The 20,716-nt window shown below is 46.7% G+C and overlaps 1 protein-coding gene across 2 annotated transcripts in view; it reads left to right on the forward strand.

Moving 5' to 3' along the window:
- dapk2 (death associated protein kinase 2) overlaps positions 1-20,716 on the forward strand; it is a 131,164-nt gene that overhangs the window by 92,505 nt on the left and 17,943 nt on the right. Inside the window, exons 4-10 of one of the 2 annotated variants that reach the window (XM_033015033.1) lie at positions 6,427-6,565; positions 8,684-8,810; positions 9,165-9,213; positions 9,650-9,676; positions 10,299-10,451; positions 15,690-15,735; positions 17,970-18,784. In XM_033015033.1, coding sequence (XP_032870924.1) covers positions 6,427-6,565; positions 8,684-8,810; positions 9,165-9,213; positions 9,650-9,676; positions 10,299-10,451; positions 15,690-15,735; positions 17,970-18,611 — 1,183 coding nt within the window. In that variant the 3' untranslated portion in view covers positions 18,612-18,784. Of the gene's footprint in view, positions 1-6,426; positions 6,566-8,683; positions 8,811-9,164; positions 9,214-9,649; positions 9,677-10,298; positions 10,452-15,689; positions 15,736-17,969; positions 18,785-20,716 lie in introns of those variants that run through there. The other variant, XM_033015034.1, reaches the window with a different exon arrangement.

A 20,716-nucleotide genomic window follows, 5' to 3' on the forward strand; every position in this document is an offset into this window, starting at 1 on the left:
GCTCTCGACACCAAGGAACTGATTTAGGACTTTAGTAGGAGGAGGATGAGGAACCACAATCCTGTTTATATGGTGGTGAGGGTCAATAACTTCAAATTCCTGGGTTATGCATATATCAGAAGATCTTTCCTGGACCCAGCACACCGATGCAAGTGTGAAGAAGGCATCAGCAACTCTACTTCCTGAGAAGATTACGGAGATTCGGCATGTCGAAGAGGATTCTCCTAAACCTCTACAGGTGCACGGTAGAGAGCATTCTGACTGGTTGCATCGTGGCCTGGTTCGGCAACTTGAACGTCCAGGAGCGGAAAAGACTACAAAAAGTTGTGACCACTGCCCAACCCATCACCGGCTTTGACCTCCCCACTGTCGAAGGGATCTATCGTAGTCGCTGCCTCAAAAAGGCAGCCAATATCATCAAAGACCCACAGCATCCTGGCCACACACTTATCTCCCCGCTACCTTCAGGTAGAAGGTACAGGAGCCTGAAGACTGCAACGTCCAGGTTCAGGAACAGCTTCTTCCCCACAGCCATCAGGCTATTAAACACAACGAATAAGCTATGAGCTCTGAACTGCAAAAGACTATATTATTATTTGTTATTTGCACTATATTTGTTATTTATTGAACTTTTTCTTCCCCCCCTCCCCTCCTCTCCCCATTATATACTATGTTTACATATTCACATATTCTGTTGTGCGGCAGCAAGTAAGAATTTCATTGTCCCGTCCGGCACAAATAACAATAAAACACCCTTGACTTGACTCTTGATTACAATCGAGCCATTTACAGTACAGTGATACATGATAAGGGAATAACGTTTAGTCCAAGGTAATGCAAAGTCTGATCAAAGATAGTCTAATGGTCCCCGATGAGGTAGATAGTAGTTCAGGACTGCTCTCTGGGTGTGGAAGGCTGGTTCAGTTGCCTGATAACAGCTGGGAAGAAACTGTCCCTGAATCCGAACGTGTGTTTTCACACTTCTACACCTCTTGCCCGACGGGAGAGGGGAGAAGAGGGAGTGGCCTGGGTGTGACTCATCCTTGATGATGCTGCTGGCCTTGCCGAGGCAGAGTGAGGTGTAGATGGAGTCGATGGAAGGGAGGTTGGTTTGTGTGATGGTCTGGGCTACGTCCACAATTCACTGCAATTTCTTGCATTCTTGGATGGAGCTGTTCCCAAACCGTGCTGTGATGCATCCCGATAAAATGCTTTCCACGGCGCACCTGTAGAAGTTGGTGAGAGTTGTAGGGGACATGCCGAACTTCATGAACCTAAGGAAGTCGAGGCGTTGGTGTGCTGTCTTGGTCGTTGCTTCAATATGGGTGGTCCAGGAGATGTTGTTGGTGAGATTGACTCCAAGGAATTTGAAGTTTACAATCGAGCCATTTACAATGTAGAGGGACATGATAAGGGAATAACATTTAGTCCAAGGTAAAGGCAGCAAAGTCCGATCACAGATAGTCCGTGTGTCACCAATGAGGTAGATAGTAGTTCCGCACTGCTCTCTGGTTGTGGGAGTTGAAGAGAATCATAGTTAATATAAGAAATGTTGCTGTAGGAATATGAATTGAAGAGTGTGGAACGATTGTAATATGTGATTGTAGATAGATTGTGATTGACAGGGGCAGCGTGTCGGGGTCTGGTGGCCCAGTGATGGGTTGTAGACTTGCGGCCTGTTTATGGGGGGATTGGTTTTACCACCTTATCGCCCTTGGCTTTTGGCCATATTCATAATCAAATATATATTCTGCTTTAGGAAAGCGGTAAGAGAATGAGAAAGTTGAGAGAAAAATGAATCACTTGTTTCTTTTCCTGCCAAGTGTGTTAGTACAAGCCTTGTGTTCCCATAGTCTCAGAGTGCTAGTTGCTTTGACATTAAACACAGCTGACAAAGGAGGAATGACAATACACAATACAGCCCTGTGCTTGCGTTACAGCCCAGTAAACACTGGTCGTCATCTTGAGAAAGATCTCTTGTCTAAAACCTCTTTGGCATCGAGTCGTTAGTCGTGGTGAATGTTGCCGTCGCAGCTCAACCCCCTTCTGTGCTGTCATTAAATCTGTTATTCTTACACGACAAAGCCAGCTAGTGGCTCACCCTTGTCACCATCTCCTGCTCCAGGGTAACACACTAACAAAACAGAGCTGGGTACACAGGCAATGCTCTCCCTTTGTGAGGAAAGGTCACTCCATCTGCTGCAAATAATGAAGCCATCTTACTGAAGCTCTTTCCAACTAGTTTCGCAACAAACCATCTAGGACCAACGTCAGTAAAACTATAATTAAGACATTTTTCATTGCTATAGTTTTTTGTTTAGTTCTTGCTAAAATATGTCATTATGTTGCATTTTCCAAAAGGTTTCATCAATATAACAACACAAAGCATTGGCTGTAAAATTCCTAATGAAAGACATCAACCTGAAGCATTAACTTTCTTCAACACAGAATGCTGGAGTTAAAGCCCTGTCCCACGGTACGAGTTCATTCCAAGAGTTCTCCCGAGCTTGCCCTGATTCGAACTCGGAGATTTACGGTAATGGCCACTCGTCGATACTCGGGGCTCTCGTGGCCATTTTTCATCATGTTTAAAATTCTTCACGAGTCTTCCCGTGCTTACCTGCCGTTAGCGAGTCTTCCCGAGTACCTGCCGTTAGCGCTAAGAGATGTCTCCGAGCTCCGACGTACCCGCTACGTTCATTCTCCGTGCTTACCACGAGTTTGATTTTTTTTAAACTCGGGAGAGCTCTTGGAATGAACTCGTACCGTGGGACAGGGCTATAACTCAGCGGGACAGGCAACATTTGTGGATAGAAGGAATGGGTGACATTTCGGCTCTTGACACCTCCTCAGACTAAGGGTCTCGACCCGAAACATCACCCATTCTTTCTGTCCAGAGATGCTGCCTGTCCCGCTGAGTTACTCCAGCATTTTGTGTCTGTTTTTGGAGTATCTCAGCGGGTCAGGTGGCATCTCTGGATAAAAAGAATAGGTGACGTTTCGGGTCGTAACCCTTCTACAGAAAGTAGAGGTGGGGGGAGGAATAAACTGGATTTGTCCTGGCCTTTTCTCACTTCCACTACACCCACCCCCCCCCCCCCCCCCCCCCACCCCAACCTCTACTTCCACTCTGAAGAAGGGTTCTGACCCAAAGCGTTGAACTCAGTGTATCATCTCATTTACAGAGTACTATGTTTACATATTCTGTTGTGCTGCTGCAAGTAAGAATGTCATTGTTGTTTGGGACATGTGGCAATAAAAAACACTCTTGAAGCATGAAACAGATTAAATGCCAGAAGATTGTCGATGTTGGAAAAGTGGGGGTTTTGAGGCCCTGTGGCGGGCGATGAGCCTGAAGGGCGTTCAGTCCCACTGCAAGTCGACTGAAAGTGGCTTAGGGTTCATAAAATCATGTGATAGGAGTAGAATTAGGCCATTCGGCCCATCAAGTCTACCCCGCCATTCAATCATGGCTGATCTATCTCCCCTCCCTAACCCCATTCTCCTGCCTTCTCCCCGCAGCCTCTGACAGTTGCGTTGTGCAGATGTTGATTTGAATGGCGTGTAACATTGAGGAACTGGAACATTAACTCTGTTTCCCTCTCAAAAGAAACTTCCTGACCTGTTGAACATTTCCACTTTCTGCTTCGATGTTAGATTTGAAGCATCTGGCAATATTATTCGGCAAATAACCAGGATAGTGGCGCAGCGGTAGAGTTGCTGCCTCACAGCGCCAGAGACCCGGTTTTGATCCTGACTACGGGTGCTGTCTGTACGGAGTTTGTACGTTCTCCCCGTGACCGCGTGGGTTTTCTCCGGGAGCTCTGGTTTCCTCCCACACTCCATAGATGTTAGGGCGGTAGAGTTGCTGCCTTACAGCACTTGCAGCACCGGAGACCAGGGTTCGATCCCGACTACGTCTGCTGTCTGTATGGAGTTTGTACGTTCTCCCCGTGACCGCGTGGGGTTTCTCTAAGATCTTCGGTTTCCCTCCCACACTCCAAAGATGTACAGGTTTGTAGGTTAATTGGCTTGGCGTATGTTTAAATTGTCCCTAATCTGTGTCAGGTAGTGTTAGTATGCGGGGATCGCTGGTTGGTGTGAACTCGTTGGGCCAAAGGGCCTGTTTCCACGCTGTATCTCTAATATAAAATAAAAAATTAAATGTACAGATTTGTAGATTAATTGCCTTTGGTAAAATTGTAAATTGTCCCGAGGGGTATTGGATTGTATTAGTCTGCAGGGGTTGTTGATCAGCATGGACTCGGTGGGCTGAAGGGCCTGTTTTCCTGCTGTATCTCTAAACTAAACTAAAAAAATCTGGAAACATTGTCGGTGATAACCTGCGTGGTAGGACAGTATTTACGGGTGCCAGCAAGTTGCCGAAAAAATCACGTAAGTGGGACAGGCCCTTAAGGGTGTCAGGGGATATAGGGAGAAGCCAGGAAAATGGGGGTGAGAGGGAGCGATAGATCAGGCAAGATTGAAGGGCAGAGTAGACTTGATGGGCCGAATGGCCTAATTCTGCTCCGAGAACTTGTACCTAGTTGACATGTATTATCCATTTAAAATCATTGCGCCCCCTAGTGGATTCTATCATTGTTGTGTGGTGTTTACTTTGGGAACATTCTGTCATCCTACTTGCAAATAATAAAATGGTAATTGACCTGTCTGTGTGTGTGTGTGTGTGTGTGTGTGTGTGTGTGTGTGTGTGTGTGTGTGTGTGTGTGTGTGTGTGTGTGTGTGTGTGTGTGTGTGTGTGTGTGTGTGTGTGTGTGCACGCTTGCGTGCACGCACCTGAGTCTTTGTGCCTCCATTTCTGTGTGTGTCTCTGTGTCAGTGTGTGTATCGCCATGCCTGTGCCTGTGTGTGTGTGTGTCTGTGTGTGTCTCTGTGTCTGTGTGTGCGTGTGTCTGTGTATGTGTGTCCGTGCGCGTGTGTGTATGTATGTGTGTATGTGTTTGTATATGCGTGTGTATATGTGTGTGTATATGTGTGTGTATATGTGTGTGTATATGTGTGTGTATATGTGTGTGTGTGTATGTGATTTTACATGTGTGTGTTTGTGTGTGCGTGTGTGTGTGCGTATGTAAGTGTGTGTGTGTGTGTAATTTTACGTGTGTGTGTGTTTGTGTGTGCGTGTGTGTGTGTATTTGTGCGTGTGTGTGTGTGTGTGTATATGTGTGTGTGTGTGTATTTATGTATGTATGTATGCGTGTGTGTCTTGCAGATGATGCTAGACCTATTGAGTGTTTCCAGAGAAGGCAGGTATGTGATACTGATTGGGGATGATCAGCCAGTGAATGGCGGTGCTGGCTCGAAGGGCCGAATGGCCTACTCCTGCACCTATTGCCTATTGTAGGTTCCTTGTGTCTCCATTAGCAGTGATGTGGTAATGACCAAGCAAGCTGATTCTTTGGGACATTGACAGAGGAATAATGGTCGGAGAGGGAGCTCAACTTTATCTCTTTGGGAATAATGTCTCGGAGATATCTGACATCTGGCATTGAGAGAAGAAAGGATCTTGACTGAATGCCTCAGCCGAAATAGACAATAGACAATAGGTGCAGGAGTAGGCCATTTGGCCCTTTGAGCCAGCACCACCATTCAATGTGATCATGGCTGATCATCCCCAATCAGTACCCCATTCCTGCCTTCTCCCCATATCCCCTGACTCCGCTATTTTTAAGAGCCCAATCTAGCTCTCTCTTGAAAGCATCCAGACAACCGGCCTCCACCGCCCCCTGAGGCAGAGAATTCCACAGACTCACCTCTCTCTGTGAGAAAAAGTGTTTCCTCGTCTCCGATCTAAAAAAAGACGCCATCTCCGACCTTGCTGCAATACACAACTGTTGCTGGAGAGGTGGAGAAGGTCTCCATTGTCAGGGTGTTGGCCACACTGGACATGCTAATGCATGGGGTGGCACGGTGGCGCAGAGGTAGAGTTGCTGCCTTACAGCGCCAGATACCCGGGTTCGATCTTGACTACGGGTGCTGCCTGCACGGAGTTTGTACGTTCTCCCCGTGACCTACGTGGGTTTCCTCCGGGTTCTCCAGTTTCCTCCCACACTCCAAAGACGTGCAGATCTGTAGGTTAATTGGCTTCGGTATAATTGTAAATTGTCCCTAGTGTGTGCAGGATAGCGTTAGTGTACGGGGATTGTTGTTGGCGCGGACCCGGTGGGCCGAAGGGCCTGTTACTGCGTGGTATCTCTAAACTAAACAAAACTAATTGGTGCTTCTTTGTGTGAAGAACACATCATCTTCACAATTGTAGATTAATTGGCTTGAAAAATGTAAAAATTGCCTAGTATGAATTGTCCAACTTCCAGTGGACTCTTCGGAAGTGGTGACACAAGGTACAAGTAGCAGTCGATGGATCCTTGTCTAACACTCACTATAACAGTCATTGACTCTGTTTTCAAGGGTCTCTGGAGGGGAACTCTTTGACTTCCTGGCGCAGAAAGAGTCTTTGAGTGAAGAGGAAGCGACAGCTTTTATTAAACAAATCCTCGATGGTGTGAACTACCTCCATTCCAAGAACATTGCACACTTCGACCTCAAGGTAGGATCCATTATTGATCGATCAATATTATCCTTGATAACTTTTAATATTTTTATGTGTTGTCTCTTCTTCTTATTGTTCCCAACCCATAATCTTCAGCAAACTATTTTATCCAAGGCAGTTTTAGCAGTGCGTTAGTTTAGTGTAGAGATACAGCGCGGAAACATGCCCTTTGGCCCACCGAATCCGTGCCGGCCAGCGATCCCTATCCTACACACACTAGGGACTATTTACATTTACACCAAGCCAATTAACCAACAGATCTGTATGTCTGGAGTGTGGGAGAAAAATCGAAGCACCCGGATACAAACCCACGTAGGTCACGTGCAAACTCCATACAGACAGCACCCGTAGTCAGGATCGAACTCGGGTCTCTGGAGCTGTAAGGCAGCAACTCTACCGCTGCGCCACCATGCCACCCACCAAGGTGCTCTAGTAAATATAAGCTGTTTACTCTCTAAGCTGCTGTAAGTTTACTCCCGAAGCCACTCCAAATATCATATATTTACTCCCTTATGACACAGAAGGAGGTCATTCAACCCATTAGGTCTATGCTAGCTCGCAGGGAACACTCATTAGTCCCATTCCCAGCTGAAGCTCAGTGCAAAACAAGTATGTATTCTAGACTCTGAGGCAGGTTGCCCTTGGGATAAAGTTTTAGATTGAGACTTCATCTGACTGTTTATAATCTCATGGCACTATTTAAAGAACACGCACGTCTGAAGAAGGGTCTCAACCCAAAACGTCACCCCTTCCTTCTCTCCGGAGATGCTGCCTGTCCCGCTGAGTTACTCCAGCATTTTGTGCTTCCCTGGACACTGGGCTTTCCCTCCACATCCCACAGATACACTGGGTGCTTGGCTCACTGGCCACTGTATTTACTTGTCGTGCCAGTGGCCAGAGGGAGATTGGGTGCTCTTTTTGAGGTCATAGGGAAATGTGGGGGAATAGCAGAGATGGGAGTGCCCTGAGAGCTAGCATAGACCAAGTGGGCCGAATGGCCTCCTACCTCATCGTAAGGAAATATGAAGTAATACCATTGGAATATAGAACAGTAGAGCAGAGGGAACAGGCTCTCCGGACCACAATGTCCGTGCCTAACATGATGCTAAGACCAGCCTTTAATGGCCTGCACATAATCCATTATCCTCCATTCATTACAAATCCATGTGTTTACCCAAAAGTCTCCTTAATGCCCAGTGTAGTATTAGCTTCCACCACGACCTCCGACAGCACGATCCAGACACTCTGTAAACAAATTAAACTTACCCCGTACATCTCCTTTCAACTTTTCCCTCTCTAGTGTTTGATATTTCAATCCTTGAATGTTCTGACTGTCTACCACATCTATGCTTCTCATAATTTACTTTTTTCGGGTCTCCGCTCATCCATTCTAGAGAAAACAATCCAAGTCTATCTAATGGTCACGGTGGTGTAGCGATAGAGTCGCTGCCATACAGCGAATGCAGCGCCGGAGACCCGGGTTCGATCCCGACTCTGGATGCTGTCTGTACGGAGTTTGTACGTTCTCCCCGTGACCTGCGTGGGTTTTATATCCAAGGTCTTCCTCCCACACTCCAAAGACGTATGGGTTTGTAGGTTCATTGGCTTGGTAAATGTAAAAATTGTCCCTAGTGGGTGTAGGATAGTGTTAATGTGCGGGGATCGCTGGTCGGCGCGGGCCCGATGGGCCGAAGGGCCTGTTTCGGCGCAGTATCTCTGAAACTAATCTCCCCCTGTAGCTGATGGCCATTAATCCAGGCAGCATTCTGGTAAACATCCTCTACGTTCTTTCAAAGCCTCCACATCCTGCCCGCAATGGGCCAACCATTGATGAAAGTATGTACTCGAGAAAATGTCTCTAAGGTTCTTTATTATAAGTTGCATGAAAGCAGAATTAAAGAGGTAAATGTATCATAATCCCACTCGTAGACCTCCCGTACACAATACAGGTGACTTTACACTTCAGTATGAGTTGTTGATAATTTCTGGGACTCTAAATAGTGGACATTCCTGTCGAATGTCAGCACTTCCTCAAGTTGACGGTTTGTGATTAAATTGTGTTTTGTCCTTGCGGCTCAGTTTACCATTCATCTTCTGAAATCTCTCTCTTTTCAGCCTGAAAATATAATGCTTCTTGACAAGATACCTGTGCCACACATCAAACTGATAGACTTTGGCCTTGCTCACAAAATTGAAGACGGAGTTGAATTTAAAAACATATTTGGGACGCCTGAGTTTGTTGGTAGGTATAAGATTTCATTATTTCAGTTCCAGGTTAGGTATATTATCAAATCACATGTCTTTCAGGGAAGATATGACATTAAATAGAACGGTATATTAGAAAATGCATTGTGTAGGAAGGAACTGCAGATGCTGGTTTAAATCGAAGATAGACACAAAATGCTGGAGTAACTCAGCGGGACAGGCAGAGAAGGGATGGGTGACGTTTTGGGTCGAGACCCTTCTTCAGTCTGAAGAAGGGTCTCGACCCGAAACGTCATCCATCTCAATCTCAAATATAACAGCTGTAGTAAGTGATACCATTTATGTTGCTTCATATTTTTGATTTTTTTTCTGGTGTGTGTCTACATTCCAGCTCCAGAAATAGTGAATTATGAACCTCTGGGGCTGCCAGCAGATATGTGGTGAGTATCTACCTCTAAAGAGGAAGGGGAATGTCTTTAACTTCCAACTCTGGTTGAGAAACTTAAAATGTCCTTAACATTTGGGGTGGCACGGTGGCGCAGCGGTAGAGTTGCTGCCTCACAGCCCCAGAGACCCGGGTTCAATCCTGACTACGGGTGCTGTCTGTACGGAGTTTGTACCTTCTCCCCGTGACCGTGTGGGTTTTCCCCGGGTGCTTCGCTTTCCACTCACACTCCAAAGACGTAGGTTAATTGGCTTAGTTAAAGGTGGTAAATTGTCCCTAGCGTGCAGGATAGTGCTAGTGTACGGGGATTGGTGGATGGTGTGGCTCGGTGGGCCAAAGTGCCTGTTTCTCATGTGTAATTCTCAAAATAACAAATTGATCAGTCCTTTCTCTGCTCATCAAATAGTAAGAGTGACCTTTGTGTTTTTCAGGAGCATAGGTGTGATCACCTACATTCTGTAAGTATTTTTTTGATTATATTTTTTGAATTGCAGTTGATGTCTGATCCTCACCTCACCTCGATCTAAATATAATAAACACACTTCAAGGACGCTGAACATAAACGCTTTGTTTCATCCTGGCAACATGTCCAAAATTCCCACATCTAAACCACATATCAGAATCTTATAATGGTGTATAAAATTATGAGAGGAATAGATCGGGTAGATGCACAGAGTCTCTTTTCCCCAGAGTAGGGGAATCGAGGACCAGAGGACATAGGTTCAAGGTGAAGGGGAAAGGATTTAATAGGAATCTGGGTAACTTTTCCACACAAAGGGTGGTGGATGTATGGAACGAGCTGTCAGAGGAGGTAGTTGAGGCAGGGACTATCCCAACATTTAAGAACCAGTTAGACAGGTACATGGATAGGACAGGTTTGGAGGGATATGGACCAAGCGCAGGCAGGTGGGACTAGTGCAGCTGGGACATGTTGGGCCGAAGGGCCTGTTTACACACTGTATCACTCTATGATTATATATGTTTATGACATTGGGATCAGGGCGAGGATGTGATGTGTTGGGGTTTTGGGTGAGGATGCTGCAGATTTCTACAACAGTTTTGTTTGTCACTGTGGGACAGGTTGAGCGGAGCTTCCCCCTTCCTTGGAGAAACCAAGCAGGAAACCCTCGCCAACATCTCCGCAATGAACTACGAATTTGATGAAGAATTCTTCAGTCACACGAGTGAACTGGCGAAGGATTTCATCAAAAACCTTCTGGTGAAAGACACGAGGTGAGGACTGGCATTTGGTTAACGTGTGATTCATTCCTCTGTGCAGTCAACATCGACACACACAATCGCTCAGCCGAGGTGTTTCATTAGTTCATAAGTGATAGGAGCAGAATGAGGCCATTCGGCCCATCAAGTCTACTCCGCCATTCAATCATGTCTGATCGATCTCTCCCTTCTAACCCCATTCTCCTGCCTTCTCCCCGTAACCTCTGACACCCATCTAATCAAGAATCTATCTATCTCTGCCTTAAAAATATCCATTGGCTTGGCCTCCATAGCCACCTGTGGCAATTAATTCCACAGATTCACCACCCTCTGACTAAATAAATCCTAAAGGACCGTCCTTTAATTCGGAGGCTATGACCTCTGGTACTGGACTCTCCCACTAGTGGAAACATCCTCTCCACATCCACTCCATCCTGACCTTGCCCATTCTTTGTGGTGAAAGAATGAAGTGCCAGAGACCCGGCTTCCATCCTGACTGCGGGTGCTGTCTGTACGGAGTTTGTATGTTCTCCCCGTGACCTGCGTGGGTTTTCTCCGGGATCTCCGGTTTCCTCCCACACTCCAAAGACGTACAGCTTTGTAGATCATTTGACTTGGTAAAATTGTGAAAGAATTGTCCCGTGTGTGTGTGTGTGTGTGTGTGTGTGTGTGTGTGTGTGTGTGTGTGTGTGTAGGATGGTGTTAGTGTGCAGGGATCGCTGGTCATCGCTGACTCAGTTGGCCGAAGGGCCTGTTTCTGCGCTGTATCTTTGATCTAAACGATACTAAACTGAAACATTGGCGAGGGCAGGAGGTGTGAGAATGCTCTTCACCCCACAACTAACTCTACATGGTACGATCAGAGAGCGTGTCAGTGAGGAACAGGAGCAGGCAGAATCTGACACAGGCTTCCTCCTACTACTCGTGGTGTCAACAGTTTGAAGCAATCGCTTCCATGCTGTTGTTCAGTGACTGGGTGTGATACAGGCAAGTATGTACCTATCCTAGAATGAGCTGAGGATCTCTGTTTCACTATTGTAACGTGAGCTGAACTTGTTGAAGTTAGCAGCGGCCGCAACCCTCTCCTCAGGACCCACACACACACACAGTTCACCACATACAGTAGAAACATAGAGAATAGGTGCAGGAGTAGGCCATTCGGCCCTTCGAGCCAGCATCGCCATTCAATATGATCATACCTGATCATCCAGTCAGTACCCCGTTCCTGCTTTTTCCCCATATCCCTCGATTCCTTTAGCCCTAAGAGCTAAGTCTAACTCTCTCTTGAAAACATCCAGTGAATTGGCCTCCACTGCCTTCTGTGGCAGAGAATTCCACAGATTCACACCTCACTGTGTAAAAAAGTGTTTCCTCATCTCAGTCCTAAATGGCCTACCCCTTATTCTTAAACTGTGGTTCTGGACTCCCCCAACATTTTTCCTGCATCTACCCTGTCCAATCCCTTAAGAATTTTATATGTTTCTATAAGATGCCCTCTCATCCTTCTAAATTCCAGTGAATACAAGCCCAGTCGACCCATTCTTTCATCAGCTTGCACTTTTTAGATGAACTGTTGAATTTCGCTCTGGAAGACACAACATGCTGGAGTAACTCAGCAGGTCAGGCAGCATCTCTGGAGAACATGGATAGATGGCGTTTCGGGTCAGGACCTTTTTCGGGTTAGGACTTCATATTTTCACGTTCACCTTCAGTGCCTTCTTCAGGTGACCGAGACTTTGGATTTCCTGAGGAAAGGTTGTGGACATGTTTAGGGAAGGTCACGTTTGAGTAGGGAATGATCTATTGAGGCCATTTGGCGGATGGCCAACGAGGCCAGCCTGTTGATGTAGGCCACACTGGTTCAAGCAAGGCATTGGAAAAACTTCCATGGGACAGACTGATCAGATAGTAAAATCCCATGGAATCCAAGTGGAAACAGGAAAGGTTTGGTTAATGACTAGAGGGCTTATTTTGCATCTGATTCCCAGGGGCTCTGATGCTAGACTGCTTGTTTATAATAGAAACATAGGTGCACGTATGGGCCATTCAGCCCTTCGAGCCAGAACCGCCATATGATCATGGCTGATCTCCTGCCTTCTCCCCATATCCCTTGATTCCGTTAGCCCAAAGAGCTAAATCCAACTCTCTCTGGAATACATCCAGCGTATATTGGCCTCCACTGCCTTTTGTGGCAGAGAATTCCACAGATTCACAACTCACTGGGTGAAAATGTTTTTCCTCATCTCAGTCGTAAGTTTTATTTTAGAGATACACCGAGTCTGCGCCAACCAGCAATCCCCGTCCATTAACACAATCCCACACGCACCAGTGACAATTGTTTACACATACATCAAGCTAATTAACCTACAATCCTGTACGTCTTGGGAGTGTGGGAGGAAACTGAAGATCTCGGAGAAACCCCACGCTGTCACGGGGAGAACGTACAAACTCCGTACAGACAGCACCCGTAGTCGGGATCGAACCCGGGTCCCCGGCGCTGCAAGCGCTGTAAGGCAGCAACTCTACCGCTGCGCCACCATGGCCTACCCCTTATTCATAAACTGTGACCACTGGTTCTGGACTCCCCCAACATCGGGAACATTTTTCCTGCATCTAGCCTGTCCAATCCCTTAGTAATTTTATATGTTTCTATAAGATCCCCTCTTATATGTCACTGAATTAGACGAATGGAGGCTAGCAGAATTAAGAAGTTTACAGATCTACTTGGTCTGTAGGGTTGAGTGTGGCACGGTGGCGCAGCAGTAGAGTTGCTGCCTTACAGCAGCAGAGACCCTAGTCCAAACCTGACCACGGGTGCTGTCTGCACGGAATTTGTACCTTCTCCCTGTGATTGCGTGGGTTTTCTCCAGTTTCCTCCCACATTCCAAACACGTGTAGGTTTGTAGATTAATTGGCTTCTGTAAATTATAAATTGTCCCTCATGTGTAGGTTAGTGCTGTTGTATCTGTGGGATCTGGGGGTCCTTGTTCATCAGTCAATGAAAGTAACCATGCAGGTACAGCAGGCAGTGAAGAAAGCAAATAGCATGTTGGCCTATATAACAAGAGGAGTTAAGTATAGGAGCAAAGAGGTCCTTCTGCAGTTGCATAGGACCTTGCTATTGAGGGAGTGCAGCGTAGGTTTACAAGGTTAGTTCCCGGGATGGCGGGACTGTCATATACTGAGAGAATGGAGCGGCTCGACTTGTATACTCTTGAGTTTATAAGGATGAGAGGGAATCTTATTGAAACAAAAAATATTATTAAGGGTTTGGACACGCTAGAGGCAGGAAACATGTTCCCGATGTTGGGGGAGTCCAGAACCAGGGGCCACAGTTTCAGAATAAGGAGTAAGCCATTTAAAACGGAGACGAGGAAACACTTTTTCTCACAGAGAGTTATGAGTCTGTGGAATTCTCTGCCTCAGAGGGCAGTGGAGGCCGGATCTCTGGATACTTTCAAAAGAGAGCTAGATAGGGCTCTTAAAGATAGCGGAGTCAGGGGATATGGGGAGAAGGTAGGAACGGGGTACTGATTGGGGATGATCAGCCATGATCACATCAATTGGCGGTGCTGGCTCGAAGGGCCGAATGGCCTCCTCCTGCACCTATTGTCTATTGTCTGGGGTGACCTCTGGGTGGCATGAACTCGCTGGGCTGAAGGGCCTGTTTCCACCCTGTATCTCTAAAGTTTAAAGTCTAAAGAGTTGTGCAGAAGGGCCTGTTTCCTTGTTCTATGATTCTATAAGTTAGCAGTGTGGATGGTTGTGAGCTGGTGAATGAAATGAGAACAGTAGGAATAAACGATACAATGCACTATCGCGCCAGTTTCACTGTATAGTTCATCGCATGCTGGTTCCCATCCAGATTATACCATCCTGACTCGGAAAGACAGCTAGATAAGCTAGATAGGGCTCTTAAAGATAGCGGAGTCAGGGGATATGGGGAGAAGGCAGGAACGGGGTACTGATTGGGGATACACAAAAAAGCTGGAGAAACTCAGCGGGTGCAGCAGCATCTATGGAGCGAAGGAAATAGGCAACGTTTCGGGCCGAAACCCTTCTGGTTTCGGCCCGAAACGTTGCCTATTTCCTTCGCTCCATAGATGCTGCTGCACCCGCTGAGTTTCTCCAGCTTTTTTGTGTACCTTCGATTTTCCAGCATCTGCAGTTCCTTCTTGAATACTGATTGGGGATGATCAGCCGTGATCACATTGAATGGCGATGCTGGCTCGAAGGGCCGAACGGCCTACTCCTGCATTTATTGTCTATTGTCTATGGCCCTTCCCCATCACTGTGTTCTAACCCCCTACTCAACAACATTATGGGAGCATATTTACCAGAACAACTGCAGTTTCTCAAGTATCTCGCTCATTGTTACTTTCTCAAGATCAATTAACAACGGGCAATCAATATCTGTTTCTAGAAGATGTGCACATCCCATAAATGAAGAAAACAAACATATAATATCTGTAGGAAAGAACTGCAGATGCTGGTTTCAATCGGAGATAGACACAAAATGATGGAGTAACTCAGCGGGGCAGGCAGTATCTCTGGAGAGAAGGAATAGATGACGTTTTTGGGTCGAGATAATTTCTCGTCCCACCAAAATCCAGCTCCCTGCTGCAAAGAAAGAGGCAGCTTTCACAATTGTCGGCATTAGTGGTGATCTTTCAAGAATCACCAGTCAGGAGAGGACTGGAAAATTACACATGTTACTCCCTTGTTCAGGAAGAGAGCAAAGCGAAAGAGGGGGAACTAAAGGCCGGTTTGCCTGCCTTCAGTGGTTGGTAAGATTTTAGAGTCCATTATTAGGGATGAGGTTTCCAAGCACTCCGAAGCACATGATCAAATAGGCCAAAGTCAGCATGGTTTTGTGAAGGGAAGATCTTGCCTGACAAATCTGTTGGAATTGTTTGAGGAAGTAAATAACAGGATAGATAAGGCAGGACAGGTAAGGCGGGAGAATGGTGTTGAGAGGGAAAGATCGATCAGCCACAAATTGTCTATTGATCATCAAAGCCATTGAGTAGACTCGATGGGCTGAATAGTCTAATTCTGCTCCTGTGACTTATGAACCCATTTGTGCGCAAGTCCCAAACTTCCTTTTCATGGAAAGACTATGTCTTAGTCTAACAGTATTTGTATTATGTCATGTCACTTTATTTGGAAATAAGTCTTATTTCATTTGAAACCTGATTTAATTAGCAAGTACATTTTTTGACCCAATTCTGAAAACTAATTTGTTTTATTTAGGAAAAGACTCAACATAAAAGCTGCTCTTTCACACCCGTGGATAATGGTAAGTCTTAACACTAACACAATTTCTTATGATGTGTGTGTCATTGTTATCTGACTGACTATGTATTAACATGCATGTTTTGAAAAAAGTGCAGTGATTTTAATGTTGTAATTCTGCATGAACTTTACTCACTGAATTGTTCTTAAAATTGAAGGTGATGTTTGTATTTCATGTGTTGTCCTGTTCTAAGCCGTATTCCAGTTTTCCAAGGTATTCCAAAACATCCCAAAGGTTTTCCAAACCATATAGAAGTTTCGGTGATAGAATTCAAGTTGATATTCACAACAATTTATTGCATTGTAACACAACATTGGGCAAGTTGCCATATGCGAGGAGAGCAGCGTATCAGCTGAAATGCATGGCTGATTCTGCAACAAAGTTCAGCAGACCCTTCCTGGAGACAGGATTCATTCATGTTGAATGCTCCTGGCATTCAGAGGATTGGGGAAGGAGGCAGCACAGTAGCACCATTGGCATTTGCGACAAGGACATGGAGCAGTTCAGTGGTGGCATCAACCCATGTAGTTGTGGTGCTGTTCAGAGGCACCATTCTCCTGCTGTGCCTTGCAGCACCTTGTGAATGAACCCCACCAGTGCTATCTAAGTGGACCATCTATTAGAGTCATAGAGTGATACAATGTGGAAACAGGCCCCTCAGCTCAACTTGCCCACACCAACCAACATGTCCCATCTACACTAGTCATAGAGTGATACAGTGTGGAAACAGGCCCTTCAGCCCAACTTGCCCACACCAGCCAACATGTCCCATCTACACTAGTCCCATCTGCCTGCATTTGGTTCATATCCCTCTAAACCTGTCCTATTCATGTACCTGTCTAACTTTCTTAAACGATGGGATAGTCCCAGCCTAAACTACCTCATCTTGCAGCTCGTTCCATACACCCACAACCCTTTGTGTGGAAAAGTTACCCCTCAGATTCCTAGTGAATACTTTTCCCCTTCACCTTGAACCTTTGTCCACTGGTCCTCGATTCACCTACTCTGGGCAAGAGACTCTGTGCATCTACCTGATCTATTCCTCTCATGATTTTATACACCTCTATAAGATCGCCCCTCATCCTCCTACGCTCCATGGAATAGAGACCTAGTCTACTCAACCTCTCCCTATAGCTCACACCCTCCAGTCCTGGCAACATCCTCATAAATATTTTCTGAACCCTTTCAAGTTTGACAATATCTTTCCTTATAACATGGTGCCCTGAACTGAACACACTACTCTAAATGTGCTCACCAACGTCTTATACAACTGCAACATGACCTCCCAACTTCTATACTCAGTGCTGTCTAATGCCCCTGTCCCACTTAGGAAACCTGAACGGAAACCTCTGGAGACTTTGCACCCTACCCAAGGTTTCCGTGCGGTTCCCGGAGGTTTTCGTCAGTCTCCCTACCTGCTTCCACTACCTGCAACCTCCGGCAACCACCTGCAACCTCCGGGAACCACTCGGAAACCTTGGGTGGGGTGCAAAGTCTCCAGAGGTTTCCGTTCAGGTTTCCTAAGTGGGACTGGGGCATAAGGGGACCAACATCTGGTTGCTTTCGTCCAGCAGTTGGTAAGAGATTGTGAGTGCTTGCACTTTTCCACAACTGCCTGAAGTTGCGTGAGTGTGAGATTGGTGAGCAGCAGTTGCCAATATGCCCTGCAGAACGTAGACACGAGGAACTGCAGATGCTGGAATCTTGAGCAAAATACACAAAGTGCTGGAGGAACTCAGCAAGTCAGGCAGCATCTGTAGAGGACATGGATAGGTGATGTTCCAGGTCGGGACCTTTCTTCAGGCTGACTGTAGTAAGAGTGGGGAAAAATAACTGGAGTGGGAAAAATGCCGGCAGCCGATGATCTCAGGCACGACAGCAACTCTACCGCTGCACCACTGTGCTGCCTAATGAAGTGAACCACTGCATTACATGCGGCCGTTATTTCAAACTGTAACAAGGAAAATGACTGAAATTCTAATTCATATCACACACGGCACAGCAAACTAATACCACAGGTGTGCATGCAGAGTGAGTAGTGAGTGTGGTTTGAAGTGTGGTGTTGTGTGTCTCTTGCACAACCGTTGACAGTGCAAAGCTGTGTGGAGTGGCGCTAACCCCAGTGGCTGCAGAATGCTGGAGTTGCTCGCATCACTGCATCCAGATTGTTCCCGCTGTGTCCCCGACCTCACCTTGCTTCCCAATAATCTTAAACTCTTCCATCTGCCCCATCGAAGACTCACCAGGCAGAGGGACAGAAGAGCAGAGAGAGCAAGAAGCAGGTGCGCAGGCAGTTAAAGACCAAGCGCTTGAAGGAATACACCATTAAGTCACACTCCAGCATGCCGCCGAATAACACCTACGTCAACTTTGAGAGGTTCGCCAGAGTGGTGGAGGACCTGTGTGGGATGGAGACCTCATTCAGCAATCTCACATCAGCAAATGATTCTCTCCAGGAAGACATTGATGCCCTCATCTCAATTTACAATGAAAAGGAATGCTGGTACAAGGAGGAGAACGAAAGTGTCCGGCATGATCTATCCCAGATAAGGTATGAATATCGCAAAGCTGAGTCCAGGAAGAAGCAGCTCCAGAACGAGATCAAAGGCATGAACAGCACGCTCAACGCAGTGGACGGGAAGTATGCTGAACTGAAGGGTCATTTTGAGTCTCTCCAGCAGGAGATCTCGGCGGAACTGAAGTGGGTGCAGGAAGTAATCAGCTCCTTCCAGACGGAGCCGACCAACCACGGCTACATGAGCGCAGACTTTGCGTCCGTCTTCAGCAAGGACCTGAATGAAACGTTGAAGGAGCTGCTGACTGGCCCGTGCAGTGACGAGCTGATCACTAGCCCGAGTGCGATGCAACTCAGCCGCTAGTCTGGGGCACCTGACAATGCCATCGCCTCATGTGGTGCTGAACCCCCCCCTCCCCCTCCCTCGGCTGCTTGGTCCAACTCCACACAGACAGTAGCTTCAGGACAAAGTCTTGATCAGTACGTACACGCGTGTGAGCAGATCTGGGAGAAGGCAGGAGAATGCGGTGAGGAGCGGGAGATGGATCAGCCATGATTTAATCAAGGAGTTGACTTGATGGACCGAATGGCCTAATTCTACTCCTATTCCTTATGACCTTATGACTTTGATTAGTATGGGTGTCGGGGGTTATGTGGAGAAGGCAGGAGAATGGGGTTAGGAGGGAGAGATAGATCAGCCATGATTGAATGGTGGAGTAGACTTGATGGACCGAATGGCCTAATTCTACTCCTATTCTTTATGACCTTATGACCATACAATGTGTATTTATTTCACTTTTATTTACCGGGTGAAAAGCTGATACTTAATGACCAAAGGTTTAATTTTTAAGTATTTACCTGGCTTCATAAGTGATAGGAGCCAGATTATAGACAATAGACAATAGGTGCAGGAGTAGGCCATTCGGCCCTTCCAGCCAGCACCGCCATTCAATGTGATCACGGCTGATCATCCCCAATCAGTGCCCCGTTCCTGCCTTCTCCCCATATTCCCCGAGTCCCCTGTCTTTAAGAGTCATATCTAGCTCTCTTTTGAAAGTATCCAGAGAACCAGCCTCCACCGCCCTCTGAGGCAGAGAATTCCACAGACTCACCACTCTCTGGGTGAAGAAGTTTCCTCATCTCCGCTCTAAATGGCTTACCCCTTATTCTGAAACTGTGGCCCCTGGTTCTGGACTCCCCCAACATCAGGAACATGTTTCCTGCCTCTAGCGTGTCCAAACCCTTAATAATCTTATATGTTTCAATAAGATACCCTCTCATCCTTCTAAACTCCAAAGTATACAAGCCCAGCTGCTCCATTCTCACAGTACACTGCGCTGCACTCCCTCAATAGCAAGAATTGAGGGATTGGGCCATTCAGCCCATCAAGTCTACTCCGCCATTCAATCATGGCTGATCTATCTCTCCCTCCTAATGCCATTCTCCTGCCTTCTCCCCATAACCTCTGACACCCCTGGGATGGGATAATGAAAACTGATTCAACTTTTGTGACACTTCCCTGCACTTGTATTTATTAAGTTGAATGTAGCAAAAGTATTATTATATATTATACAATTATTTATTGTCATTTGAACCTCAAATGAAGTTCAAACGGAATTTGGTTTCTGCAGCCATACAACAAGAAAAGAACCAAGACACAAAACCAACACAATTTACACAAACATCCTTCACAGTGAATCTCCTCTTCACTGTGATGGAAGGCAAAGTCATTGTCTCTCCCCTGTCTTCCATTCTTCTCCCGATGTTAAAGCCTTCGCGGGCGATTGCAAGTCCCGCGGCCGTTAAAGCCGTGCCGGGCGATGTAAGGCCCCGCTCCGGGTCATTTTCAACCCCGCAACTCGGGCGGGAGAAGTTGCCGTTGCGGGAGCTCCGAAAAGCGGTCTCCCACCAGGGACCCGCGAGCTCCCGATGTCACCGTCCACCGGGCCTGCGGCTGGAGCCTCCGAAGCTCCAAGGTCGGGTCGCAGCAGCGCACCACCACATCTCCCCACACTCCGAGGCCGGCCAGCTCCACGATGGTGAGTCCGCAGGCTCCGCGACTGGAGCCCTAGGTCGTTCCGGTTGGAGGCCGCTCCACGGTGCTAGGCCCCAACGATAACGGAGACCCGACAGGGAAAAGGTCGGGTCTCCTGTACAGGGAAGAGATTAAAAGTTTCCCCCCACATATACACAGCTAAAAACAATATAAAAACCACGACAAACTATACATTCAACGGGACAAAAATAAAAATTTTAAACAGACAGACAGACTGCAGAGGCCGCTGCAACGTCGGTCGCACCGCCCACCGTTAACAGCAGTGATATGTGGGTAAGTACAATTCTCTGAGAGAGTGGCCTGAGAGGGACGATGAGATGGAGAAGCAGTGTTACTCTGATACAGCCATTACTCTGACTATCCACCCTTCAAATGTGGCTCCCCATTTAGAAAGTTGCATTTACCAGATAATT

The sequence above is a fragment of the Amblyraja radiata genome, chromosome X, assembly GCF_010909765.2.
Source record: "Amblyraja radiata isolate CabotCenter1 chromosome X, sAmbRad1.1.pri, whole genome shotgun sequence".
Taxonomy (NCBI): Eukaryota; Metazoa; Chordata; class Chondrichthyes; order Rajiformes; family Rajidae; genus Amblyraja; species Amblyraja radiata.